The 23,848-nt window shown below is 39.1% G+C and overlaps 2 protein-coding genes across 2 annotated transcripts in view; one reads left to right on the top strand and one right to left on the bottom strand.

The window, feature by feature from the left end:
* The window catches only part of MED17 (mediator complex subunit 17), a 28,442-nt gene extending 16,020 nt beyond the window's left edge, over window positions 1-12,422 (top strand). The window contains exons 7-12 of the mRNA XM_036747638.1: window positions 130-257; window positions 979-1,163; window positions 4,201-4,338; window positions 6,919-7,036; window positions 10,892-11,051; window positions 11,949-12,422. Of these exons, the coding sequence (XP_036603533.1) occupies window positions 130-257; window positions 979-1,163; window positions 4,201-4,338; window positions 6,919-7,036; window positions 10,892-11,051; window positions 11,949-12,157 (938 nt within the window). The 3' untranslated portion in view covers window positions 12,158-12,422. The remainder of the gene's footprint in view (window positions 1-129; window positions 258-978; window positions 1,164-4,200; window positions 4,339-6,918; window positions 7,037-10,891; window positions 11,052-11,948) is intronic.
* A 5,638-nt stretch (window positions 12,423-18,060) lies between these two features.
* The window catches only part of VSTM5 (V-set and transmembrane domain containing 5), a 31,194-nt gene continuing 25,406 nt past the window's right edge, over window positions 18,061-23,848 (bottom strand). Inside the window, exons 2-4 of the mRNA XM_036746837.1 lie at window positions 20,821-21,147; window positions 20,562-20,702; window positions 18,061-18,567 (exon numbers count right to left, since the gene is read on the bottom strand). Of these exons, the coding sequence (XP_036602732.1) occupies window positions 18,524-18,567; window positions 20,562-20,702; window positions 20,821-21,147 (512 nt within the window). The 3' untranslated portion in view covers window positions 18,061-18,523. The remainder of the gene's footprint in view (window positions 18,568-20,561; window positions 20,703-20,820; window positions 21,148-23,848) is intronic.

Genomic DNA, 23,848 nt, shown 5'->3' with positions numbered 1-23,848 from the left:
TTATGTGGTTGGAAAAGTTATTTCTAATGGTAGTAATAGAATTTTCCAAAGACAATTTATAGTTTTTTTGGTTGTGGACTGGGTGGATCAAAAGATTCTAAATATATAATGCTGCTTCTTCATAAATAGGCTTGCAGTTATCTATTTCCTTGTGCCACTCCTCAAATGATAAGAAATCCCAAAAATCTTCTGAAAAGCAAAGTACAGAGGACCATCTTTATGTTCTGGAACATAATTTGCACCAGCTGATTAGAGAGGTAAAGAAAATATATATTTTTTACTTGGGATAGAGTCAGTCATGTCTAGTCAGATATTAGTATGGACTTCTCTCCTTTTTAACCATACCTTTCATTATTTTGGCTAAGTTATTTGGTTATTAGTTTAGATACAGTAAAGAGATGCAAGCTGGAGACTCAAAATACTTGCCTATCAATTGTGTATCTTTCATTTTTCGAAGTTGTTGAGGTCTTTTCTCTTTCCCTCAAACCTCCCCCCATTCCTCTCCCCCCAGCTTCCCCTCCTTCTTTTCCTCTCCCTCTCTCTTTTTACTTTCTCTGGCTATAAATAAAGCAGAGAATAAAACATAATTGCATCTTAAGAGGATCACTTCTTTTTACAAACCCACATTGTGCATGACTTTTTAGCTGTTAATGTATATCTTGGTTCTGATGTGGATTTCATCTGTATGTTCAGTCAGAATGGTACAGTGGAAAGAGTGCTTAATATATAATCAGGAGACCTGGGTTCAAGTTCTGGCTTTGCACTTTACTAGTTTTGTGACTGGATAAATCACTTAATGTCTCTGAATTTCAGTTTCCTCATTTGTACAAATGGGAGTGAGCATACTTGTACTATCTAATTCATAGAATTGTGTTTTTCATAGGCGGTAACAATATGTACATTGTCAGCTTTTAATCATTGGGTGAATTGGTGCACATTAAGTAACTTTTAACACTTGCATTGGCTTTCTTCTTCCAGTTTCACAAGCAGACCTTGAGTTCTACAACGATGCCACATCCAGCTAGTGCGCCTTTTGGCCACAAGAGAATGAGATTGTCGGGACCTCAAGCTTTTGATAAGAATGAAATCAACTCTTTACAATCCAGTGAAGGGCTCCTGGAGAAAATTATTAAGCAAGCAAAGCATATTTTTCTCAGAAGCAGGTACTTTTTTCTTTCAAGTTGTGATCATCTTGCTTTTCAGGGGGGGGTGTAGTATATTTATAGTTTAGATATAACATATCAGCTCGTTGTATTTTCTTTGTCAGTTATTTCACATAGCTTCACTTTTTGGCACGCTTTCTCTCCTTGAGATATAGGAAGTAAGCTGCAGTGGATGGTTCACATTGATACACTGGATTCATCTAAGTTCTTGTTTTGCAAACCAGTTTTAAAACTGAGACAGTGCCCTCCATGGAATTACTTCTGTGGTCCATGCACCACAATATTCTGCTTCTGACCATGACAGTGAGGGACATGTGGGAAGACGCAGTTGTCCTTCCCACTGTTAGCCCCAACAGATCTGAAATTTATCCCTAGCCATTGGGGAGCCATTATTCATGAACTCCTTTAAGCCTGTTTTGTAGCTGTTGATACTTTCAGCCTTTTCCGTCTCCTAGGGGAAGTAAATGCCGTAAGCTCATCGTCCATTCGCACTGAGCAGTTGTTAAGTACTTCTTTCTATCAGTCATAAATTTATCTTGTTCACCTTTCAAAGGGTTTTCTCATTTGGTTCTCAATTTTCATCTTTTCGGGCTAAAGAATCCTAATTTTAGTTCATTTCATAGTAGCCCCATGCCCTTCAGTCATCTTAATTGCCTTTCTCTGAATTTTATAATTTCTGTTATGTCTTTAGTGAGATGGGCTGACCTCTGATCTTCCACATTTTACGCAGAGGTGTGCTGTGGTTTTGCATAAGGGAAGTAATGTTTCCTGATAACGTCTATCATTTTGTTGTCCTTGTTGCCATAGTAGCACATCGCCCTAAGGTCTTAGACAAGAAGTTGTCTGCCATGCTCAGAATGCCCCTGTTCCTTTGAGAAATTTCAGAATCCCCAGTTCCCTTTAAGGTCCAGCTCAGATGCTGTGTTCTTGATGCCCCGGTTGTTAGCTTCCTACTCTTCCCTGAAATTACTTTACTTGTGCTTTATGTTTACTTGACTTTGTAGCTATTGTTTCCTTTTAGTAGAACTAAACCCCATGAGGGAAAAGACTGTTTCCTTTCTTCTTCATCCTCACCATGCCTTTCACATACTAGGGACTATGAAGGCTTGTTGAATTGAATTAAAACTGGCATCCTTTGTTCTGTAGCTGGCCTGGCAGCTAAATGAAGAGGGCACGTTAGGGAAGGTCTTAGCATTTGGCATTTATGTACTTCTTATTAATATGAAGGCATTAAGAATAGCTTTACAAGCTCTTGGTTGCACCTGAGTATTTTCCATGGGAAATGAGTAGGCTAGAAGTAAGGATCATTTGCGCCATTCAAATTCTTGGTTGTTATTACAGTCTTTGAAGGACATAGTGTTTTGGAAAGAGGGGCTCGATTCTGATAGTTTTTGTGTTTGGAAGAAGCAAGATTTTCACATGTGAAAACAACATCAAGAACAGGAGTAAAGGATACAAGACTAAAGCAGAAGTATTGTAAGCAAATGAGCCCCGTAACCTTTTACCTTGTTTCCAAACCTCTGTATCTGTGCTGTCCTTAGGTCCCCGTATCCTTTCTGATTTTTGCCCTTAACTTCCATTAAAAGTGCAGCTAGGGTCAGGCAAATCATAGCCAGAGGTCTTTAAGTTTTTGGTTTTACCCTACCCAGTTAATTAATATTTTTAGATAGCTTAGGGGTTGTGCTCACGGTCCTTTTCTAGCCATGTTGGCTATCTTGGAACGTCAGAGAGCATGGCTAAAATGGAATGAATCATCTCCCACTAACCCACTTCTCTTCCTGATTCCCCAGTGTCTCAGTGGCACTATTTTTGTTCTGATCAATACTCCTAACCTCTTAGTTATCTTCGGCTTCTCCCTTTCATTTCACTCATTGAGCAAGTCAGCAAGTCCTGTGATTCTATTTTTTATTCTCAGCCAAAGGAGAAGACAAAGGTTACCAAGGATTCGCCATAATGGGTAGTCTTATTTGTGATGCTTGTTTTCACAAGCGGGCCACACTCAGTCTGCTGAGCTAGATTGAATCTGAGCCTGTGATTGTATTTTCATAACATCTCTTGGGCCATTACCTTGTAACTAGTCTGCTGCCATTCTAGTTCAGATCTTTACTATGTTCTGCCTCATTTATTGTGATAGCCCTCTTCCATCCATTTTGCTCCTCTAATCTAATTTGCATATTATTGCCAGATTAATATGCCTAAAGCACTGCTCTGATCGTGTCACTCAAATGATCAAAACTCTCCCATAGTCACTGTTACCTCCCAGGTAAGTCTAGGTTTCATGGTCTGGCATTCAAAGCCCTCCATGATTTAGTCCAGATCTACTTTCCCAGCTTTATCTCATACTTAATGTACTCTGCTCTGGCAAGACATCTATAGTCTTCAGTCCTTTCCCATCTCTTCACCTTTGCTCGAGTTGTTCTCTGTTATCTTGGGTAGTCTCTTTTCCCATCTCTATCTAAAAATAACCTAGCTATTTTTCAAGGCCCTTCTCAAATACAGACACTTTCTCCATGAAGCCTTTCCTTATTCTGCCAGGCTGCAAGTGATCACTCCCTAATCTAAGCACTTTGTACTCCTTTTTTTTGTATTTATATTCTATTGTATATTAGATTTGACTGTGTTCATATCTTATTACCACTACTCAATTTTAAGTCCTTTGATTGCAAGGACTGGTTTTTATTTGTCTTTGTATTTTCCCAATGTCTAACACACTGTGCTACTTCTAGTAGGCACTTAAAGTATTTGTTGAATGAATGACTAAACATGAAGCTTTTAAAATCTCTAGTTCTAACTTATTTTGAACAGAGTGAATAACAACAACATTCCTCTGATCATTTAAGAAGTACTTTTGGAATATGTGATAATTTCATTACAATGAAGGAAAAATTCCTCAAAATTGAATCTTACTTTGCTCTAAACATGTGTATGTCCTGATTATTGTTACTTGAAACACCAAAATAAAACCATTCGTGAGATATAAATCAGTTACATATTTGAGGTGATGACTTTTAAAATTTTTAAATCTTTTCTTTAAAAGAACTGCCCAGACTATTGATACCTTAGCAAGTCGTATTGAGGATCCTCAGATACAAGCTCATTGGTCAAACATAAATGATGTTTATGAATCCAGTGTGAAAGTTTTAATAACGTCTCAAGGCTATGAACAGATATGCAAGTAAGTATCGTGATAATATTCTACATTAATTTGTTCAATTGTTTTTACATGTTGATGTGACTTGGTGAATGGGTACCATCATTGTAGTTTTTTAATCTATTGGAAGTGTTTGGCTTTAGGCAAATTAACACTTAGCGTTGCTTAAGTTATTATGTGTTAAAGGTTAGAGTATTTTCAAGGACTGAGAGCAAGATCGGCTGGTCCAAATAAGCACTTTTCTTCTTTTCGAAAAGTTTTATTGATGCTTTGTAGGTGCTTTCGCCCCCATTTTAGTCATTCTTCCTTTGGTTCCTTCTCTTCTGTGAACATTGAACCTTTCTTTATAACAAAGTAAAACAGTAAACAAGACTAATCTACACAGTGATCAGGCACAATTGCAAATATAGCATTCTACACCTGTAATCCCCCGCCATTCTACCAGTAGGAAGGATATGTGCTTTACCTGCTGTCCTCTGGAGTGGATTGGTCTTTGCATTTAATCTGAAATTAGCTGCATATTAGTGTTGCTTTTATTTACATTAATAGAGTCATTGTATGTATAATGTTCCCCTTCACTTGTTGTCTATTTATACAAGTCTTCCCATGTTTCTTTGAATTCTTCATATTCATTATTTCTTATGGTACAGTAATATTGCATTACATTCATATGTCATAGTTTGTTAAACCCTTCCCCAGTCAATGGGAACCCCTTTTGTTTGCAATTTTTTGCTGTTACAAAAAGTGCTATGGTCGGGGTCAGTCTCTCTCTCTCTCTCTCTCTCTCTCTCTCACTTAAATCCAATTCCCTTGCATGTCATGCGTCACATTCCTGATGTCATGGTCTTCTTTGAGAATGAAGGACAAACAACAACAATTTGACATGTTATACATGTGTACTCGTGCAAAATACATTTCCATGTAAGTCATGCTGTGAAAGAAAATACAGACTTAAAAAAAAAACACAAGAAAAATAAAGAAAACGAGTCTTCATTCAGGCTCCACCAGTTCTTTCTTTGGAGCTGGGCATCACCCTTCATCATAAGTCCTTCAGAATTGTCTTGGATCATTGTTTTGCTAAGAATCACTAAGTTATTCATAGTAGATCATTATACAGTATGGGTGTTACTATGTACAGTGTTCTTCTGGTTCTGCTCATTTCACTTTGCATCAGTTCATGTAAACCTTTAGAGATTTTTCTGACAACATCTCATCATTTCTTATAAGGACAATAGTATTCCATCACAGTCACCTACCACAACTTGTTTAGCCATTCCCCAATTGATGGTTAGTCCCTCAGTATCCAGTTTTATGCCACCACTAAAAGAACTGATATAAATATTTTTGTACATATGGGTCATTTTTCTTTCTTTTTTAAAAAATTTTTTTCTCTCTCCTCATCTCTACCTCCTGGCTTCCTGTGCTTCCTGTGCTTCCTGAGCCTCCTGCAAGTCCCAGCTAAAGTCCCATCTTCTACAAGATGCTCTTCCTGATCCTTATTAATGCTAATATCTTCCCTCTGTAAATATTTTCTACTTATCCTGTTTCTAGCTTTTTTGTACATATTTTATTGTCTCTCCCATCAGATTGTGAGTCCTTGAGAGAAAGGACTGTCTTTTTGTATCTTCTCCATTTAGCATGGTGTCTGGCACAAAGTAGACACTTAATGAATTTTTGTTGACTACTTTTCAGTGCATCAATCATCTTTCTGACTGTGTGAGCTATAGAACAGTTGTTTGTATTGGCATAGGATGTTTCTTCACCAGGGATTCTCTAGATCAGTGAAATTAACAGGGCTGGACCAAAAAACAGTCATCTTTACTGAGAGGATGACTGCAAGGTTTCTATTATTAGTGAATTGGAGCAATTTTTCGTAAGAGTGGTAGTAGTTTGCATTTTTTGGGAACTGTGTATCCCTTGACCAGTAAGTCTATAGTTAGATTTGCCTGGAAGCAGTAGACTGATCTACTGGATAAAATTCACCCAAAAAGCATTTCAGTTTTTGAAAAATGAAGTCAACTAACTGATAAAATGCTGGCCTTTTTAATTCACTTAATTTGGAGTATTTTGAAATTATAATTCACATAATCCTTTGCTTTTTTTAACTCGTCTCAATAATTTATTCCAGTTGTTATATGTTATCTTATTTTAAAATACTTTCTCCTAATCTAAAACTAAAGAAGTAAATGCCAGCTCTGGCAAACTAGGGATTAAACATCATTTGTTCTTTATTTGTATGCATTTGTTGATTAAAATTGCACAGGACTGGAGTTTTAGAGCTTAGATTTTGTGACTCATGTCTTATATTGCAGATTAGGAACATCCAGAAAAAGATGATATGCCACATCATGTTCATTGAACATATTACATATATCTATAATTCTACATACACAGAGGAGACCAAAATTCTATTTGATTTGCCCTAAGTTAATGAACTTATTCTGTCATATTAGTCATTGAAGAAATCCTGATTTTCAAATGCCTTGATAATTAAGATTTAATACAAGAAAAGCTTGTAAAATTTTTCTGTGTGTTTTTCTTATTAAAAGACTGTGTATACTGTAAGTTTGAATGTTTCTTATTTGTATGGTATCTCTTATGAAGGTCCATTCAGCTGCAATTGAACATTGGAGTTGAACAGATCAGAGTTGTACACAGGGATGGAAGAGTAATTACATTGTCCCATCAAGAACAAGAGTTACAGGATTTTCTTCTGTCTCAGGTACTGTCCTGTTAAGGTAGCTTTTGAAACTCAAGACACCACCTACATTGTTGGATTGCATTCCTCTCGTATATATTTCATAGATTAGTTGACTATAATTATCAGTGTTAGAATTTAAAATGCAACAGATAATTTCAAATTACAAATAATAATTAATTTGAATTTCAAATATTTACTGAACATCTGTTGTTTGCTGAGCATTCTGCTAGGCACTTAGGGTTAAATTTTAGATAAGACACTATGCTTGCCATAGTGAAACTTGTTGTCTAGAAAGAGGGATGATACAGATGGGGACAATAGGCACTATGACATGGTAAATGTATTTTGAGAACTACAAAGTCCCTGGGAGGTCAGAGTGGGGAGAGTGTACCAAGCAGAGGAATTAAGGAAAGCTTTCTAGAGGATATAGCTTTGAGTTGGGTTTTAATGAATTGGCAGACAGTGCAAAAAATAAAGGATGAGGAGGAAGAACATTCTAATCATAAGGAATGGCTTAATCAAAGGTACAGAGGCTTAGGTTTGCATATTTGGAGAGCAGACTCATATTCAGTTTGGGAGGTAGAAGGGAGTCACTGGAGATTTTCAAGCAGTGACATAACTGGACCTGTATTTTAGAGATTATTTTGGTAGTGGCATGAAGGATGGCTTGGAATGGGGAGAAAGTGGGAAGACCTGTAAGGGTGTTGTAGTACAGGGGGCCTAAACTTTGTTGTTCAGTCATTTAGGTCATGTTTGACTCTCTGTGACCCCATTTGGGGTTTTCTTGGCAAAGGTACTGGAGTGGCTTGCCATTTCCTTCTCCAGCTCGTTTTACAGATGAGGAAACTGAGGCAAACAGGGTTAAATGACTTGTCCAGGGTCACACAGCTAGTAAATATCTGCGGCCAGATTTGAACTCAGGAAGAGGATCTTCCTTACTCCTAATCTAGTGTAGTAATGGGAAGAGAGAAGGGTAGAAGACGGAGATTTAGCAGATCAGGGACAAACATGATTTAGTTCCTGATAGGATATAAGAGTTTGAGGCAAAAGGAAGAATTAGAAAGGCCTGTGAAATGAGAAAATGTGGTCAATGGTGATACCACAGAGAGAAGTAGTGAAATCAAGAGGAACAGGTTTGGTGGAAAGATGATGGGTTTAGTTTGCTATCTATCTGTTTAGATCTAGATAGATATAGTTTGAGGTAATCTACAAGGATTTGTCCTGTAGGCGGTTGGAGATGATGATTTGGAGCTAAAAATGCTAGTTAGGGCTGGACATGTAGGTTTGGAGGTCATCTATGTAGAGGTGGTAGTTAAATAAGTGAAGTGAATGAAGTTCCCCTGGGAGAAGAGAGGAGGGCAAAGGACAACTCTTAGAGAACAAACATTAGGAAGTCAAGAAGGTGATGAGACATGAAGGCTGGCTAGACAGACAGGAAGAGAGCCTAGATAGTATGGAGTTTCTGAAACTGAAGGAAGAGAAAGTAAGAGTATTAAGACTGAGGCCTTAAGGAAGATGAGCACTGAGAGAAGCATTCAGTATGGTGGTTTGAAGGTCATTGGTGATCACAGAAAGAGCAGTTTCAGGAAACAGGTGGGAGCATAAATTACAGGATTGAGGAGAGAACAGGAAATGAACTATTTCAAGAAATTTGGTGGTAAATTAGGAGTAAGGGGAATTAGAATTGTAGCTGAATGGGATAAAATGGTCTGTGGAAGTTGCTTGTAGGACTGGGGGCATGTGCATATCTATAGGCATATGGGAAGGAGCCAGTGGCAAGGCAGAGATTGCAAATGCATGAAAGGGAGGGTGTGATTGTTAGATGACCTCATATTAAGGGTGCAGGATCATAATTGGAAGGAATGGAGAACAGGAGGGGAATGAGAATGATAATACTGAGAAGGTTTGTGGAGTGGGAGCCCTGACCTTCCCAGTGAAGTGCAAGGCCAGGTTATATGCTCTCATAATGGTGGATGGAGGTAAACTGGTGATAAGAAGAAAGAAGAAAAAACAGCTGTTGTGAGGAATGAAATGCTAACTCATCAATAATACTTTAAGATTTACAAAGTGCTTTCCCCACTCAGTCTAAGAAAATTGGACAGATGAGAAAACTGACATTTAGAAATGTTCCTTTTGAGGAAAATCAGTGGAGACATTCAGCATTGTTATGCATGTAAAATCAAGGAAATGTACATATTTCGGATGAAAGTTAACTTCTTAAATGTGGTAATAGAAAAGACATAATTTAACATGAGAATAAGTTTCCAGTAGAGCACCACTCTAACAATACATTTATTATTAAATTATTCTTTTCTTTAATTATCACCTTCCAGGTACATGTAGTTCTCCATGGAAAGGTTTAGAAAATTTGCACTGAAGATACTAAATCTCATTTTCTTGCAAAATTTATGTTTAAAGTGCAGTTAGGAGACCAGGTTGGGCAGGACCTAGTTTCAAGTTGTTTCTTTGTAAACTTAAACTAATTCCAGCCAATTTACTGCTATGAATTATAGAGTTATAGACTCTTAGAGCTGGAAGCTCAAAGATAATCTAGTCTAACCCCTACCCGAAAGCAGGTATCTCATCTGTAAGGTCTTTAATGGGCAGTCATACAACTTCCTCTGGGCTATGACCTTCATAGTTATAGATACATATGAAGTACCATTATGTTAGCTAATTGTTTCTGGAAACTCTCAACTTGAATTTAATCTTTTACTAAAAATTGCGTATGATGTATTTCAGCCAATCATGTTTTCTTTAGATTTAATGACTTACTACATGTTCCTACCACACATTTATAACCTAATAATTGATCCAGGAGTTTGATAAACTGAGTTTTCTGTTTAAGATATGGAATAGGTTCCGAGAATGGCAAATGCCTCTTATTTTTTGAAGTTTCAGGAGGAGATTATTCATATAGTAGGAATTTTGAATCATTGACATACATTTGTGGAATGGTAGAGTAAGTGAGGAAACTCACTTCAGTCTTTCCCTTCATGGTGAAATACAAGGCTAGGTTATCCGCTATCAGGATATGGGGTGGGAGTGGAGTAATTTTTCAAGACTTTTTGTTTTAGGGTTGGAAAAAGGAAATAAAAGATTATTTGAGAGATGTGTGAGATTTAAAAATGGTATCATCAAATATATGGAGCTCCCAGAAATAAAAGCTGGACTTTTTTCAACCCCTTGTTTATATATAACATCCATCCAGTCCAGTAAATATGCCTTCTATAAACATGTATGCCAGGCACCATACTTATAAGCACTGGAGATACAGTTAACAAAAAAGACAGCCCCTACCCTCAATTTAATGGAGGCGGGGGGAGATCAGGTGGTACCTGGCTTAGGGGCATCTTATTCTGAGGAGTTGAAACCCAGCAAAGCAGCAGATACAGAATAGAGTGATCCAAAGTCCGGTTTCTGCCCTCCATTAGTAATGGAAGGCATTACTCTGGCCCTCTGGCCCTCCAGTTAGAAAGGAGAGGAGGCCGAGGGAGGTGGCGTCCTCAAGGCTGGAGTTAGCAGCATGGTGATAAGGTTAGATGCCCTGGGAGATGCCTCTAGTTCGGTGGATTTCACCAGGCAGAGCAACAGTTGCTGAGTGGAGTGAAGGATGATGTATAGCATCATTTTTTGCTCACTGGATTTACTTGTTCAGTGGTTATCACTGTAGGTGCTTTAATTTGTCCTCGTCATCATCCATCTTCAATTTTAGATTCCCAGAAACAAGGGCCTTTTATGTTGGATTCCCAGGAATAGCCTTTTGTGTTAGCTGGCTTTGTGTGGTGCCTAGCAAGCGGTTTTTCAAAGCCAAAAGTAAAATAAACATTAACTCCAATTATTACTGTCTTCTTTCTTTCCTCTCCTCCGCTATAGATGTCCCAGCATCAGGTGCATGCAGTTCAGCAGCTAGCCAAGGTGATGGGATGGCAAGTTCTTAGTTTCAGTAATCACGCAGGACTTGGCCCAGTGGAGAGCATTGGCAATGCGTCAGCCATAACTGTGGCATCACCAAGTGGTGACTACGCTATTTCAGGTAATAATTGTTATAGGCGACTTTAGGTAAAAGTCTAACTTTGTTATGTTGCCAAGCATTTCTTAAATATTCCTATATTTCTCTAGCCACCTAGTCTATCTTTTAAAGTCTCTTTTCTTTAGGAGGCATTATATTAAATGTAATCAATATTGTCTTTTTCCTGCAGTGGTGGCTCTTTCTAAGGCTGAGTGTTTGACTTTAAGTTTGTGTTGCTGGATAAGTGCAGAGGAATATTGGTTCCAGTCCCATGACTAAGAAAGAAATAAATTGCTGACTTCTTAGACCCATTTTAACTTCACAATGATCATTTCCAGTTTCTGCATTAGTGTGTGACAGAGTATCAAAGTGTTGGTCATTGCTTGGGCTCTCCCCACCAGCATCAGGCTATGTGCCCATTAATGTTTTCCATTTAATTCTTTAGTGACATAAATTTTTAAATGCCTTCTTCTTCTCTGAACAGAGTGAAACCTCATTAAGGTTTCCAAACACTAGAAACCATCTACTCTAAGAGTACACATTTAGTTAAAAAACTACAAATAACTTTACCTTATATAGTAAAACCAGACCCCTTTAGCCATGCTTTTGCCTTTACAATTTTTAAGAAAGTGTATTCACTAACATTAATCCTTTCAATTAACTTACAATGATTTCTTTTACATTTTATACTCTTGTTTAATACTCTGGCTTTTTCTACAGTAATTCTATATTTTTTAGATTGTTACTATAAACTTTTTTAGTTGGAGATTTTGAAAATACATAGAAAATGTACCTTTTATTGGCTTGTTTATTATTGTCCACTTTTTATATAGTACTTAACTAGGAACACTACCCCTGCATGTACAATACAGAAAATGTTGCTGCTGCTGGTATTCTCATGAACGTTGTTTATGTCCTCAGTACGTAATGGCCCTGAGAGTGGCAGCAAGGTCATGGTACAGTTTCCCCGAAGTCAGTGCAAGGACCTCCCCAAAAGTGACGTGCTGCAGGATTGGAAGTGGAACCATCTCCGTGGACCATTCAAGGAAGTTCAGTGGAGTAAGATGGAAGGCCGGAACTTTGTGTACAAAATGGAGTTGCTTATGTCTGCACTCACCCCTTGTTCATAGTGTGGCTTTTTCTGCTTGGGTTATTTATAATTTTGACTACAAGCTAATGAAAGGAAGTTTTCACATGAAATACTGTTTTTAAAATAAAGTAATTGGTGAATTTTTCATAGCATTTTAAAGGTGAAAAGCACTTCATAAGTGTACTTTAAAATGCATAGTATGTTCATAAAGAGCTTGTGACATCAGTGGTGTTTTTTAACACAGTTTTTTTAAGGAGTATGAAGTAGTTCCTTTTTTAAAAAAAAATAAAAAATACAACTTGTGACTTTGGATGTACTTTTTTTTTTCCTAAACTCATCTTAGTCCTTGCTTCCTATCAAATACAGAGTTACAACACCTGCCTCAGAGCCCTCAGGTGCTTTCTCAGGTCCAGTGAAGCTATTCTGTCACCTGACTAGCTTTGCTTATGTGGGCATGGTTTAGAAAACTAAAGAAAAAGAGGCTTAAATATAAATTTCTTTATTCCTTGGAAATGATTGTACAGTTAAAAAGTCTGTTGTGACTCAGCTTTATTATAAGGATTAAGTTCTATAGAAAGTCATAAGTGTTGTGTGTGGAAAAACCACTGCCTTCTAAAAAAGGAGGGAAAGCCAAGGGGCGCTGTGGTGTCTTTACTGGTGAACCTGCCGCTGCTTTCCCATGTACTGCATGTACCCTTTACAGCTTGAGAGACTCGGGGTGAATATCGGGAGGGAGCAGTTATGTGGTCTGTGAAGAGAGATGGATAAGGTAGTAATAGAATATTAATTCCTCCTTGAACAGTTTTTATAAGGGATCTACTATGTAACTGAGATTATGCAGTAGCATTATACTAACTAGCTATTTGTCTGAGAGAACTATTACCCAGAGACTAACACTGGCATCTGAGGTAGAGGAAACAAAAAACTCTATGTTAAAAGAGGTTAAAAACAATTTCTACCACTGTTGCCTTCTCATTGATGGGGGGATAAAGAAATCTCATTAACATTTGTTTTGTAGACAAGATGCTTGTGTTCAGTTGAAATTGAGACAGTCAACAGTCTTCAGAAAGGACCATCACAGAGTTGGAAGGGATGTCGGAGCCCATCAACTCCTGCCTCATCTGTCCCTGTGCAGGAATTCCCTCCACAACATCCCCCTCCCAAGTGGTTATACCCCCAGTGTTTGCTTCAAGACTTCCAAGGAGGGGGAACCTTTAACTCTTGAGGAATCATTCTACTTTTAAATAACTTTTAGAATCATTAGAGAGTTTTTCCTTACATCGGGTCTAAATTTGCCTCTTTGCAACTTTGTCTTCCATTTCTCATTCTTATTAGGCATCTAGTTGTGATACAGTGACTAGAAGCCTGGGCTTGGAGTCAGGAAGACCTGAATTCATATCCTGTCTCAGACCCTTAGTAGCTGTGTGCTTGTGGGCAATTCACTTAACCTCTCAGCCTCAGTTTTCTTATCTGTAAAATGGAGGTAATAGCATCTACTTCATAGGGCCTTTGTGAGGAGCAAATAGCATAAATGCTAGCTTGCTTTTATCTATTCACCTACCTCTTTGGTCCTCTGGGCCAGCCATAGCATGTGTAGTCCCTTTTCCAGGGATTTCCTTCAACGATATGAAGACAGTTTTCATATTCTCTCTCCTTAGTCTTCTCCATTCTAAACACCCCCACTCCATAGATTGTTCTTCTTTGGGTGTAACTGAATATAGCACCCCAGATGTGGACTGTCTAGGGTAAAGCAGGGACTTTTACCTCCCTAGGCCTGGACACTAGGCCTTTTTACAGCCTAAACTAGGAATTTAATACAAGAGCCAGGTTTGTCTGAGGAGGGACTTGGCCAGCGTTCCCTCACTTGGCCGATCCTTGCCAAATGTCAGAGGATAGAGAAGCTGCTGTTGAATGTTTTCTTTGTGAGGATCTAAAGAAGGAATCTCTATGACCAGCATGACTTTTTTTTATTAATTCTAATTGCTTCCTTTTTTTCTTACTTTGGATACCTTCTCGTATTTCTCTGGCCAAAAGCTCCATACCCACTAGAGACAAAGCTGAATTTTTTCTTTTCCAGTAGATTTCCCCCCCCCCCCATATGCCTAGAGCTTTCTGAGCTCTCTTGTTTTAACAATTGGGAGATTTCTGATATCCATGATAAAAACAGAAGCTACCACATTGTTATCTTGTGTGTGAGGTTTTCAAGCTGGTTGTATCAGCAAGGCTTTTTCTGCTGGAGTACTCTGGTTCTGGGTACTATGCTTTAGATATGATTGGAAAAAATAAGTGGGCCTAGTCCTGGTGTGAGTTAGGAAAAATAGATGCATGGCCTGAGTGCTGCTTTGGTACCTTTGAAATGTAAAAAGGGCCAGACTAGAAGGCCTTTAGTCCACAGAATGGAGCCTCTCTAGAGGCGGCTAGGGGGCGCAGTGGATGGAGCATTGCACTTGGAGTCAGTGAGACTCCAATTCAAATTTGGATTCAGCACTGAGTAGCTCTGTGATCTTGGGCAAGTTACCAAGCCTCAGTTTACTCAACTGCAAAATTAGGATAATAGCACCTCTCTCCCAGGGTGGGTGTGAGGATCAAATGAAGTATCTGTAAAGTGCTTAGCACAGCACCCAGCACATAGTACGCTCTATAGAAATGCTTGCTATTATTAGAGGGTACGTAGAGCCTTACATAGATCCACGGATCCAAGAAATGGATCTTATCCATAGAAGACTATGGACAAGAATCACAGAGAATGGAAAGATAAGGATGGATGAACTGCAGGCTGTTCATCAATAGGCTTTACTAGCGGTTAGGCATGTAGGAGAAGGAAAAAATTAAACCTCAGTTTCATTTTCATTTAATATTTTGACAGCATCGCTGTTCATTTCAGGATTTCCTATAGAGTTTTACTAATCCTCAGTACAGTAGAGGGCAGTGCAGCATAGCAGACAAAATATGAGTCAGGGAGACCTGAGTCCAAATGACTGGGCCTGATGACTTTCCAGCTGTGTGAGCTAGGGCAATCACTTTATCTCCCTTAACCAGAATTTCCTTATCTGTAAAGGGGAGAGAATGATCCGTAGAGCAGAAGTGTCAGACACCACTGGCTGCCTGAAACAGTCCTGAGTATGGGCAGAACCAGAATAAAATGTAATTAGGAAATATTTAACAAAATAAATAAAAACACAGTAAAATATAGATTATACATTTCAAAACTAAGTCAATATGCAGCCTGTAGTATCCTTAGGTACAGTTTAGTGACTCCTTTTTGCTATTTTTTCTCTTAAGGAATGTATTTATTTGGACATCAGTAGTCAGGGATTAGGTTTTAGGTTATATTTCCCTTGTTAGCACAGTCCTATGTTTTACAGTATGGAATATAACTTATGATTGATTTACTTTTTAACACCTAATCCCTAAGACAATATTTTCCTATTGTGGAAAAAGGCAGAATTCCTTCACAAAACAAAAATAGGGATATTTTAAAGTGTTAAAATTTAGGATGGGAAAACTTTCATATCGTGTACATGGTCGCCTGAAACAATTGAAATAAACTCTTTCTCCCCCCTTCCCCCCAAACTATCTTTCTAGCTGAGGGTTCTAGATATCTGAACTCCCAGGTATCAACAGCATTGTTCTGTTCCCATCATGGACTGCTCCTTTGACATAGTTCGTGATTATTTTCCCCTTTTCCTCCAATATTTCCCCATTCGTTCACAATTCAACAAGTGCTTATTAAGATCCTGCTATGCACAAGATACTACGAGGCACTGGGAATATTAAGGAAAAATGAAATGCTACTGCCCCCAAGCAGTGCTCATTCTTGAGTTCCAGGCTATTGAGAACTGCATGCATGTGATACTTTACTTTCAAGAACTGCGAGCTTTACAAACTTCCTTTGCTTCCACTTTATAATGTGGCTATGAGGTAGTTTACGATTAAAGTATTTATTAGTTCTGTTTAGCAGAGAAACTTGGTCTGGAGAAGTGAACTAAATGGAAGCCAGTAGAAGAGTCCATGACTTTGGGTTTCCTAGTTGTGTTACTGAAAACAAGCAGTCTGTGTGCCAAATGAACATTTGTGATGTGGTTCTTTGGAACTTGGAATGCATTTTCTCATAGGTACCATACTTAAGTTCTCAGGATAACCCACAAAAGCTTATTTAACCCCAAACTGAAGGATAAGTATTAAAAAGGTGAGCTTTCTTGCATTAACCCTAAACAAAATTGTTAAATAAGAAGTTTATTGTGGACATCCTTGACAACCCTTTCTATAGCTCTCTCCCAGCTGCTGGTATCTTTCCCCCTAGGTGTTCAGTGTTCTCGTGTTGCATTACATTGCCCTCCCTTCTTTTCACAGCTTCTTTCCTTCCTTTGCTTCATAAAGCATAACTTCTTGACAATCGCTTAAGACTTTTTTTTTTGGAGGGGGGAAGGCTGGGCAGTTGGGGTTAAGTGACTTGCCCAAGGTCACACAGCTAAGTGTGTCAAGTGTCTGAGGCTGGATTTGAACTCAGGTTCTCTTGACCCCAGGGCCAGTGCTCTACTCACTGCACCACCTAGCTGCCCCAAGACTTTTTTTTTTTACAATAGCTTCCATGACTTAACCAATCAAAACATCTCAGAGTTGGAAGGGTCCTCAGAGGTCAGAGGATTATTGATTTAAGAGTTGAAAGGGACCCCAGAGGCTGTCTAGTTCCACCTCATTTTACAGATGAGAAAACGCAGGCCCACTGGAGATGTTGAAAGGTTTGCCTATCGTCACCCAGCTAGAAATGGTTTTATCCAACCTACCACACAGCGCTGGTTAAGTAGTTATCTAGCCCTTACTTAAAAATGATAAGGAAAGCTGCCCGCTCCACTCTGGACACCTAACTGTTAACCATATTTTTTCCTTAAATCCAACTAAAATCTTCAGTTATGTGACTCCCTGCTCCTAGTTTTTCCTACAGGCCAACAAATCTAATCACTCTTCCTTGTGAAAGCTATTTAAATGTTATTTAACTGAACATAGCAGCCATGCTTTACCCAAATTTTTCTTCTCGAGGCTAAACATTCCCAGTTCTTACTGGTTGGGCTGTCCCTAAGTGGACTGATATATCCAGTCCCCTCATCCTTTTGGTCATCCTCCTCAGGCTGCTCTAGCTTGCCAATGTCTTTCCCACAATGTGGTGCCCAGGACTGAACAACATATTCCAGAAGCTCTCAGGACTACCATCTCTTCTGTCTTGAATGCTATGCTTTTGTTAATGCAGCCCAAGATGGCATTAGGTTTCCTTTTTGGCTGCCAAGTCACACTGCTGACTCATGTAGAGCTTTCAGCCTATTAAAATCTCTCAACTGCTCATCTTCTGGTCAGGGCAGGGAAGGTGGTGGTTCTTTGTAAGTGTAGGTCATTCAAAAATTACAGATTACCTATATTTTGGGCTTACCTTTTCAGGACCAGTGCAATGGTACAATTTGTACTGAGTGACACACTACAGTGAAGCAGATCGTTGGCTATATGGGATATGAGGAATGCAAAGAAGTAGACTCTGTTTCTGGCACAGTGTGTTCATGGTGTGCGCACACAAATGTGTAGTTGTGTACACATCAAATCTGTAGGTTACTTCAGGGTTTTGTAGGGGTTTTTGTTTGTTTTTAAATATGGTACTTTCTCCTATGTGGGGCAGGTGGGTGACCCAGTGATAGAGTGCTAGGCCTGCAGTCAGGAAAACTCATCTTTGTGAGTTCAAATGTGGCCCCAGAGACCTACTAGCTTTGTGACCCTGGGTAAGTCATTTAACCCTGTCTACTTCAGTTTCCTCATCTGTAAAATGAGCTGGAGAAGGAAATGGCAAACTGCTCCAGAATCTTTGTCATGAAAATCCTAAATGGAGTCACAAAGAGTCAGACACTACTGAAACAACCAAACAACAACTTCCTAAGGCCCTGTTGCCTCACTTAAAGTATAGCATGAGGAGGGTTAGCATGGGGCTGTCCATGTCTTAGCACCGCTTTTCCATCTTAGTTTGCTGTTTTCCTTCAGAGGATGCTGTCTATGGACCTTTATTGGACTGAAGATATAACCAAGTGGAGTCCTTGGATCAAATTCTGTTGCAAAAGCAGTGACTCACTTGTTTAAACCCCAACATGACCTTCCATAAGATTTCAGCTTAAGGGTAGGAATCGATTGATGCCCTATTCATGCAGGGTCCTTCTCCTTCCCCTTGGTCAGACCTGTGAATTTTCATGTGTCCTTGGATCACTCAACAGGGATGAAGTTCCGTCCTGTGAAAAAGATCTGTCCAAAAACATGCTCAAGCTGTGGAAGGTGGCAGGGGTGGATGCTTAGTTTTGTTTGCTTGTTTCATTTAAAATCAAGTCTTTTTTTTTTTCTTTTGAGGTAGTAATGTCCTTCAGTTCAGACTTGGCTAACAGTCAATATTTTGCAGCTCAATCTCTTCAGTTGTGCTTTCTGCAAATGAATGACATATCAATTGTGTGAAAAAGGCAGTATGTTTAGATCTTAAACGGTATCATAAAGTGGTAATTATCAAAACTATCTGGTACTGGCTAAGAAATAGGTGGATCAGTGGAACAAAGCAGACATACAATACACAGTAATAAATTATTGCAGTAACCTGGTGTTTGACAAATGTAAAGATTTAAGCTTATGAGATAAGAATTCATTATTTGGTAAAAGATTGATGGGAAAACTGGAAAGCAGTCTGGCAGAAATTGGGTATAGACCAATATCTTATACCATTTACCAAGATAAGGTCAAAGTGGATACATGAAAAAAAAAAAAAAACTTTGGACAACAAAGTGGATACATGACCTAGATATAAAGGGAGATATTGTAAGTACATTAGAAGAACAAGGGACATATTACCTATCAGACTTATGAATAGAAGAATTTATGAATAAACAAGAGATAGAGAGCATTGTGAGATATAAAAGGGATCATTTTGATTACACTAAAAATGTTTTATACAAATAAAAGCAAAGTAGCCAAGACTAGAAGAAAAGCAGAAAATTGGGGGAAAACTTTTATATCAGAAAGAGATCTCAAATATGTAAAGAACTTTGTTAAATTTATAAGAATATGAGTCATTCCCCAATTGATAAATGGTCAAAGGATAGGATCAGGCAATTTTTGGATGAAGAAATCAAAGCTATCTATAGTTATGTGAAAAATGCTCTAGAGAATTAGAAAAATGCAAATTGGTACAACTTTGAGATACCTTATATTAAATTGGCTAAAATGATAGAAGGGGAAATGACAAAAGTTGGAGAGGATGTGGAAAAATTGTGAACTGATGCAACCATTTTGGAAAGCAATCTGGAATTATGTCCAAAGAGTTGTAAAACTTGTGCATACCCTTTCACCCAGCAATACCACTATTAGGTCAGTTTCCCAAGGTGATCAGGGGGAAGGGGAAATAACTTATATGTTCTAAAATATTTTTGGCAGCTCTCTTTGTGGTGGCAAAGAACTGGAAACTGAGGGGATGCCCATCGATTGGAGAATGGCTATTCAAGTTGTGGTATGTGATTGTGACAGAATACTACTGTGATTTAAGAAAGCATGACCAGTTTGATTTTAGAAAAACACGGAAAGACTTGCATGAAATAATGAAGAGTGAAATGAGCAGAACTGGGGCAGATGGGTGGCGCAGTAGATAGAGTTCTGGCCCTGGAGTCAGGAGGACCTGAGTTCAAATCTGGCCTCAGACATTTACTAGCTGTGTGACCCTGGGCAAGTCACTTAACCCCGATTGCCTCCAAAAAAAAGAAATGAGCAGAACCAAGATAACATTGTATACAGTAACAGCAATATTGATATAAGAACAACTGTGAATGACTAAGTTATTCTGAGTATCATAAATACTCAAATCAACTACAAAGGATCTATAAAAGGAGGTGCTATCCACTTCCGGAGAAAGAACTGACAAGTAGAAGTATGGATAGTATAGGTTTACATATGAGTGTGTGTGTGTGTGTGTGTGTGTGTGTGTGTGTGTGTGTGTTTGAAATGGTGGCCCTCTCTACTGTGGGGTGGGGAGGGAGGGAGACAATTCAGAACTTAAAATGTAAACAAAAAAAAAATTTTTTAAAAGCTAAAAGAAGAAAAAGTGTAACATAATGGCTAGAGGCCAGCTCTGAGCCATCCTCTGAGTCAGAAAGATGTGGGTTCAAGTCCTGCCTGTGGCACATGCTGTCTGTGTATGACCCTGGCCAAGTCACTTAACCTCTTAGGGTACCAGGCTATAAGTTGCAGAGAATGCATGCACCAGTCTAGACCAGTAGAAGAATTTCCTCACCAGGAGCTTCCTACACTGATGAAATCACAGGTCTTGGATCCAAGAAATTGCCTGAAAACTGGGGAAAATAACTTTCCCAAATGCAGCAAGGTTGTCTTAGAAAACATGAGGACTCAATGATCACAAGACCGAGAGAATTAATTACCTTTCAGTTTGTGTCTTCTCTTCCTCTGGAATTTGTATGAGCACTTGTTACAGACCCACATGAGACTGATTAACACCGTGGCCATGGCACCCAAAAAAGCCAGGACGACTGCTACAAAATGTAGATCTTCATAGAGAATCTCTGAGAGGAGGAAGAGGGAGGGAAGGAGAGGAGATAATGTCTCTTAATAGTATGAAATGTGCCTCAAACTCATTCTCTGATAAATTAGATGTGGAAGGACCCTTAGGGGCCTCCTTACCAGACACGTGTAGCACAATAATACCGAACTGGCTGCTTCCCAGTCCTTCGGTCACAGTGACTGTGTAGTAGCCGGTGTCCCTCACACCCACCCTGAAGAGCTGAATTGAACCATTGTCATATGTACAGACTCGATCCTTGTGGCTTTGGGAGATGTTGGCTTGGGTTCCAGGTTGCCACTCCACGATTTTTTGCATCCCCCAGTAAGATGTGTACTTCCACTCAATGGTAGGCACTCCATGGCATGAATACTCAACTGAGAGTAGAATGTCTTGGGCCACTGTGGCGTTGATGTTAGGCTGTGGAATGGTCAGCGATACTCCCTGGCCTGCAACATGAAACAGGAGATTTGGGAATTGTGAGGATGGATCCAGAAGGATAATAGCTTCTATTTATAGATAACACTCTCCAGTTATGAATCATTTTACAAATGTTACCTACTCAATCCTCACAACCACCCTGTGAGACAGGCCACACAAATTTTACCGTTCTCTTATGAGTCAACTCAGGTTCAGAGAGAGTGACTTCTCCAACCCACACCGCTAATAAAGGGACAGAACTAGATCCATGTCTCATGACTCTGTGTTCAATGCTCTTGTCACTGGGGCAAACTGCTACTCAACACAGCCACAGCAGGTGGTTTGAAGATGCTGATGGCACAGATTATGGCTGTCACCAAAACATCAAAGGTGGTAAATAGGTCCATGCCGATCCATGAGTGTTTGATTTTATTGAGGTGTGCATCCACCCTCTACCAACAGAGATCATAACCATGCTGTATCTTAGGAGACGGTATTTGTGAGTTTCTGTGGCCAAAAGAATTTATCCTCTGGTGGCCACCTTTCAGGTGATAAGCCTTTCCAAACTTAGTGAGGCTGGTCCTCTATAAACAAGGGATGTTGGGTCTGGTCGGGAAGCTTTTCCAGTTCCACAGGACTTGTTAATGGCCCCTTAGCCTAACCCTTGAGATCTCAGATTGACCTCATGGAAACTCCCACACTCCCAAGAGGCATTACAGGACGCTTTTAATGGAGAAAAGAGGATTAATCTTTTGGCAAAATTGTGAATTGTAAAATTTTGTTTGTTTTCAGGATTCTCTCTCACCTATAGTGGCCCAATCCTTCCAAAGCCATTAACCTAAAACAAGTCACATACATTTTCTGGGCCTGAATTTCCCCATCAACAAAATGAAAGCCTCACATTGGTCCCCAGATGGTTAGAGCCAAGCACTACCACACCAGTACCCAGTGGCAAAGCATTCTCTGGACTCTTTCTTACTCCCTTGTACATGTCTATCTTATGTCTTATTCCTTCCCAAGTGATAGGGCTAGAGCTTACTTGCTAAATAAATTCCATGTTAAAGTGCTAATCATTTCATGTTCCCAGAAAACATATTTATATTCTAACTAGGGGCTGTCAGTTCATTAAATTGAGAGAGTGAATAATGTGTGTGGATTTCTTGCCCTGCGGTAGACCAGTAATGAAACATTTTTGGGTTGGGAAAGTTTTCAGCACCCACAAATTATACTAGAGTATTAATGGCTGCCAGCACAATTTGTGGGCAATGTCCTGACCTAGGAATTTATATGAGTGTAAGTGAAGGGCCTAGTTTGGTAACCTAACAACCTATAGAACTCAATGGTACCAGACGCTTAGGAGCAGAAGGAACCTTAGAGGTTATCTAGGCCAATCCCTTTATATTACTGATGAAGAAACTGAGGCTTAGAGAATTAAGTGAGATTCTTTGAGATGATGCAGCTGCTGAGTAGAAGGGTCAAAATCTGAAGCCACTTCTCCCAATTGCCAGCACCGTCCCCTTTACTCCTTACTGTATGCACCAGGCTGCTATCCCTTAAAACGCATTGTTGCTTCTCATACAGTATAGCCCTTCAAGCATGTGAAGATAGCCATCTTCTCTACTGTAGGCTGGACAGTAGCCTATTTCTTATGAGATGTGATTTTCAGGTCTTTCACTGTAATTCCTAATTAAATTACCATTGTTCTTCAGGTCAGAACAAAGCCAGAAAGCAAGAGTCATAGATTAGAATCATACAGTGTTAAAGATGAATGGGACTTTCCAGGTCATCTAGTCCATCTGTGCACTTCCTTTATTTTATGGGTAAGGTAACTGAGTTCCAGGGACCTTATCTTTGCCCCCGAAGGATCCCCACCCCCCTCCACCAAGGATTCCCTCTCATCCCTGTCCTTCAAAAGCCATCAAACCGCAGGCAAGTCACATGTACTCTCCGGGCCTCAATTTCCCCATCAAAAATTGACCTGGCTAAGGTTACAAGTAATTATTGGAAGAACTTGGACCTGAACAGAGAGCTTCTGACTCTTAAGTCCTGTACTTTTTCTACTACACCACACTGCAAATCCAGGTGGGAAGGGATAAAAATGAAAAGAGAAAGACATCTCCATCTCAACAAAAATAAGAAAGGGTGGGATGTTTTCTTTCTTTTTAAAAAAATTTTTTTTATTAATCAATATTTTTTAGTTTACAACATTCATTTCCACAAGTTTTTAAGTTCCAAATTTCTGCCCCCCCCTCCTCCTCCTCCCCACTCCCCACCAAGATAGCATGTAGTTTGATATAGGGTCTATACATACCTTCACATTAAACTTCTTTTCCCAATAATCGAATTGTAAAGAAGAATTACAACCAATGAAATGAACCATGAGAAAGATGTAACAAAACCAAAAATAGAATTGAAAAAAAGAGAGCAAATAGTTTGCTTCAATCTGCGTTCAGATTCTGTAATTCTTTCTCTGGAAGTGGATAGCCTTTTCCATCATGAGTCTTTTGTAGCTGTCTTAGAACCTGGCATTGTTGAGAAGAGCCAAGTCTATCAGTTAGTCATTACAGAAGCAATGTGTCTGTGGTTGTGTACAATGTTCTCCCGGCTCTGCTCCCCTCACTCATCATCAGATCACATAAGACTTTCCAGGTTCTTATGAAGTCTGTCTGCTCCTCATTTCTTACAGCACAATAGTATTCCGTTACACTCATATACCACAATTTGTTTAGC

The sequence above is a fragment of the Trichosurus vulpecula genome, chromosome 2 (assembly GCF_011100635.1).
Source record: "Trichosurus vulpecula isolate mTriVul1 chromosome 2, mTriVul1.pri, whole genome shotgun sequence".
Lineage (NCBI taxonomy): Eukaryota > Metazoa > Chordata > Mammalia > Diprotodontia > Phalangeridae > Trichosurus > Trichosurus vulpecula.
This window is presented reverse-complemented; position numbering and strand designations above follow the sequence as displayed.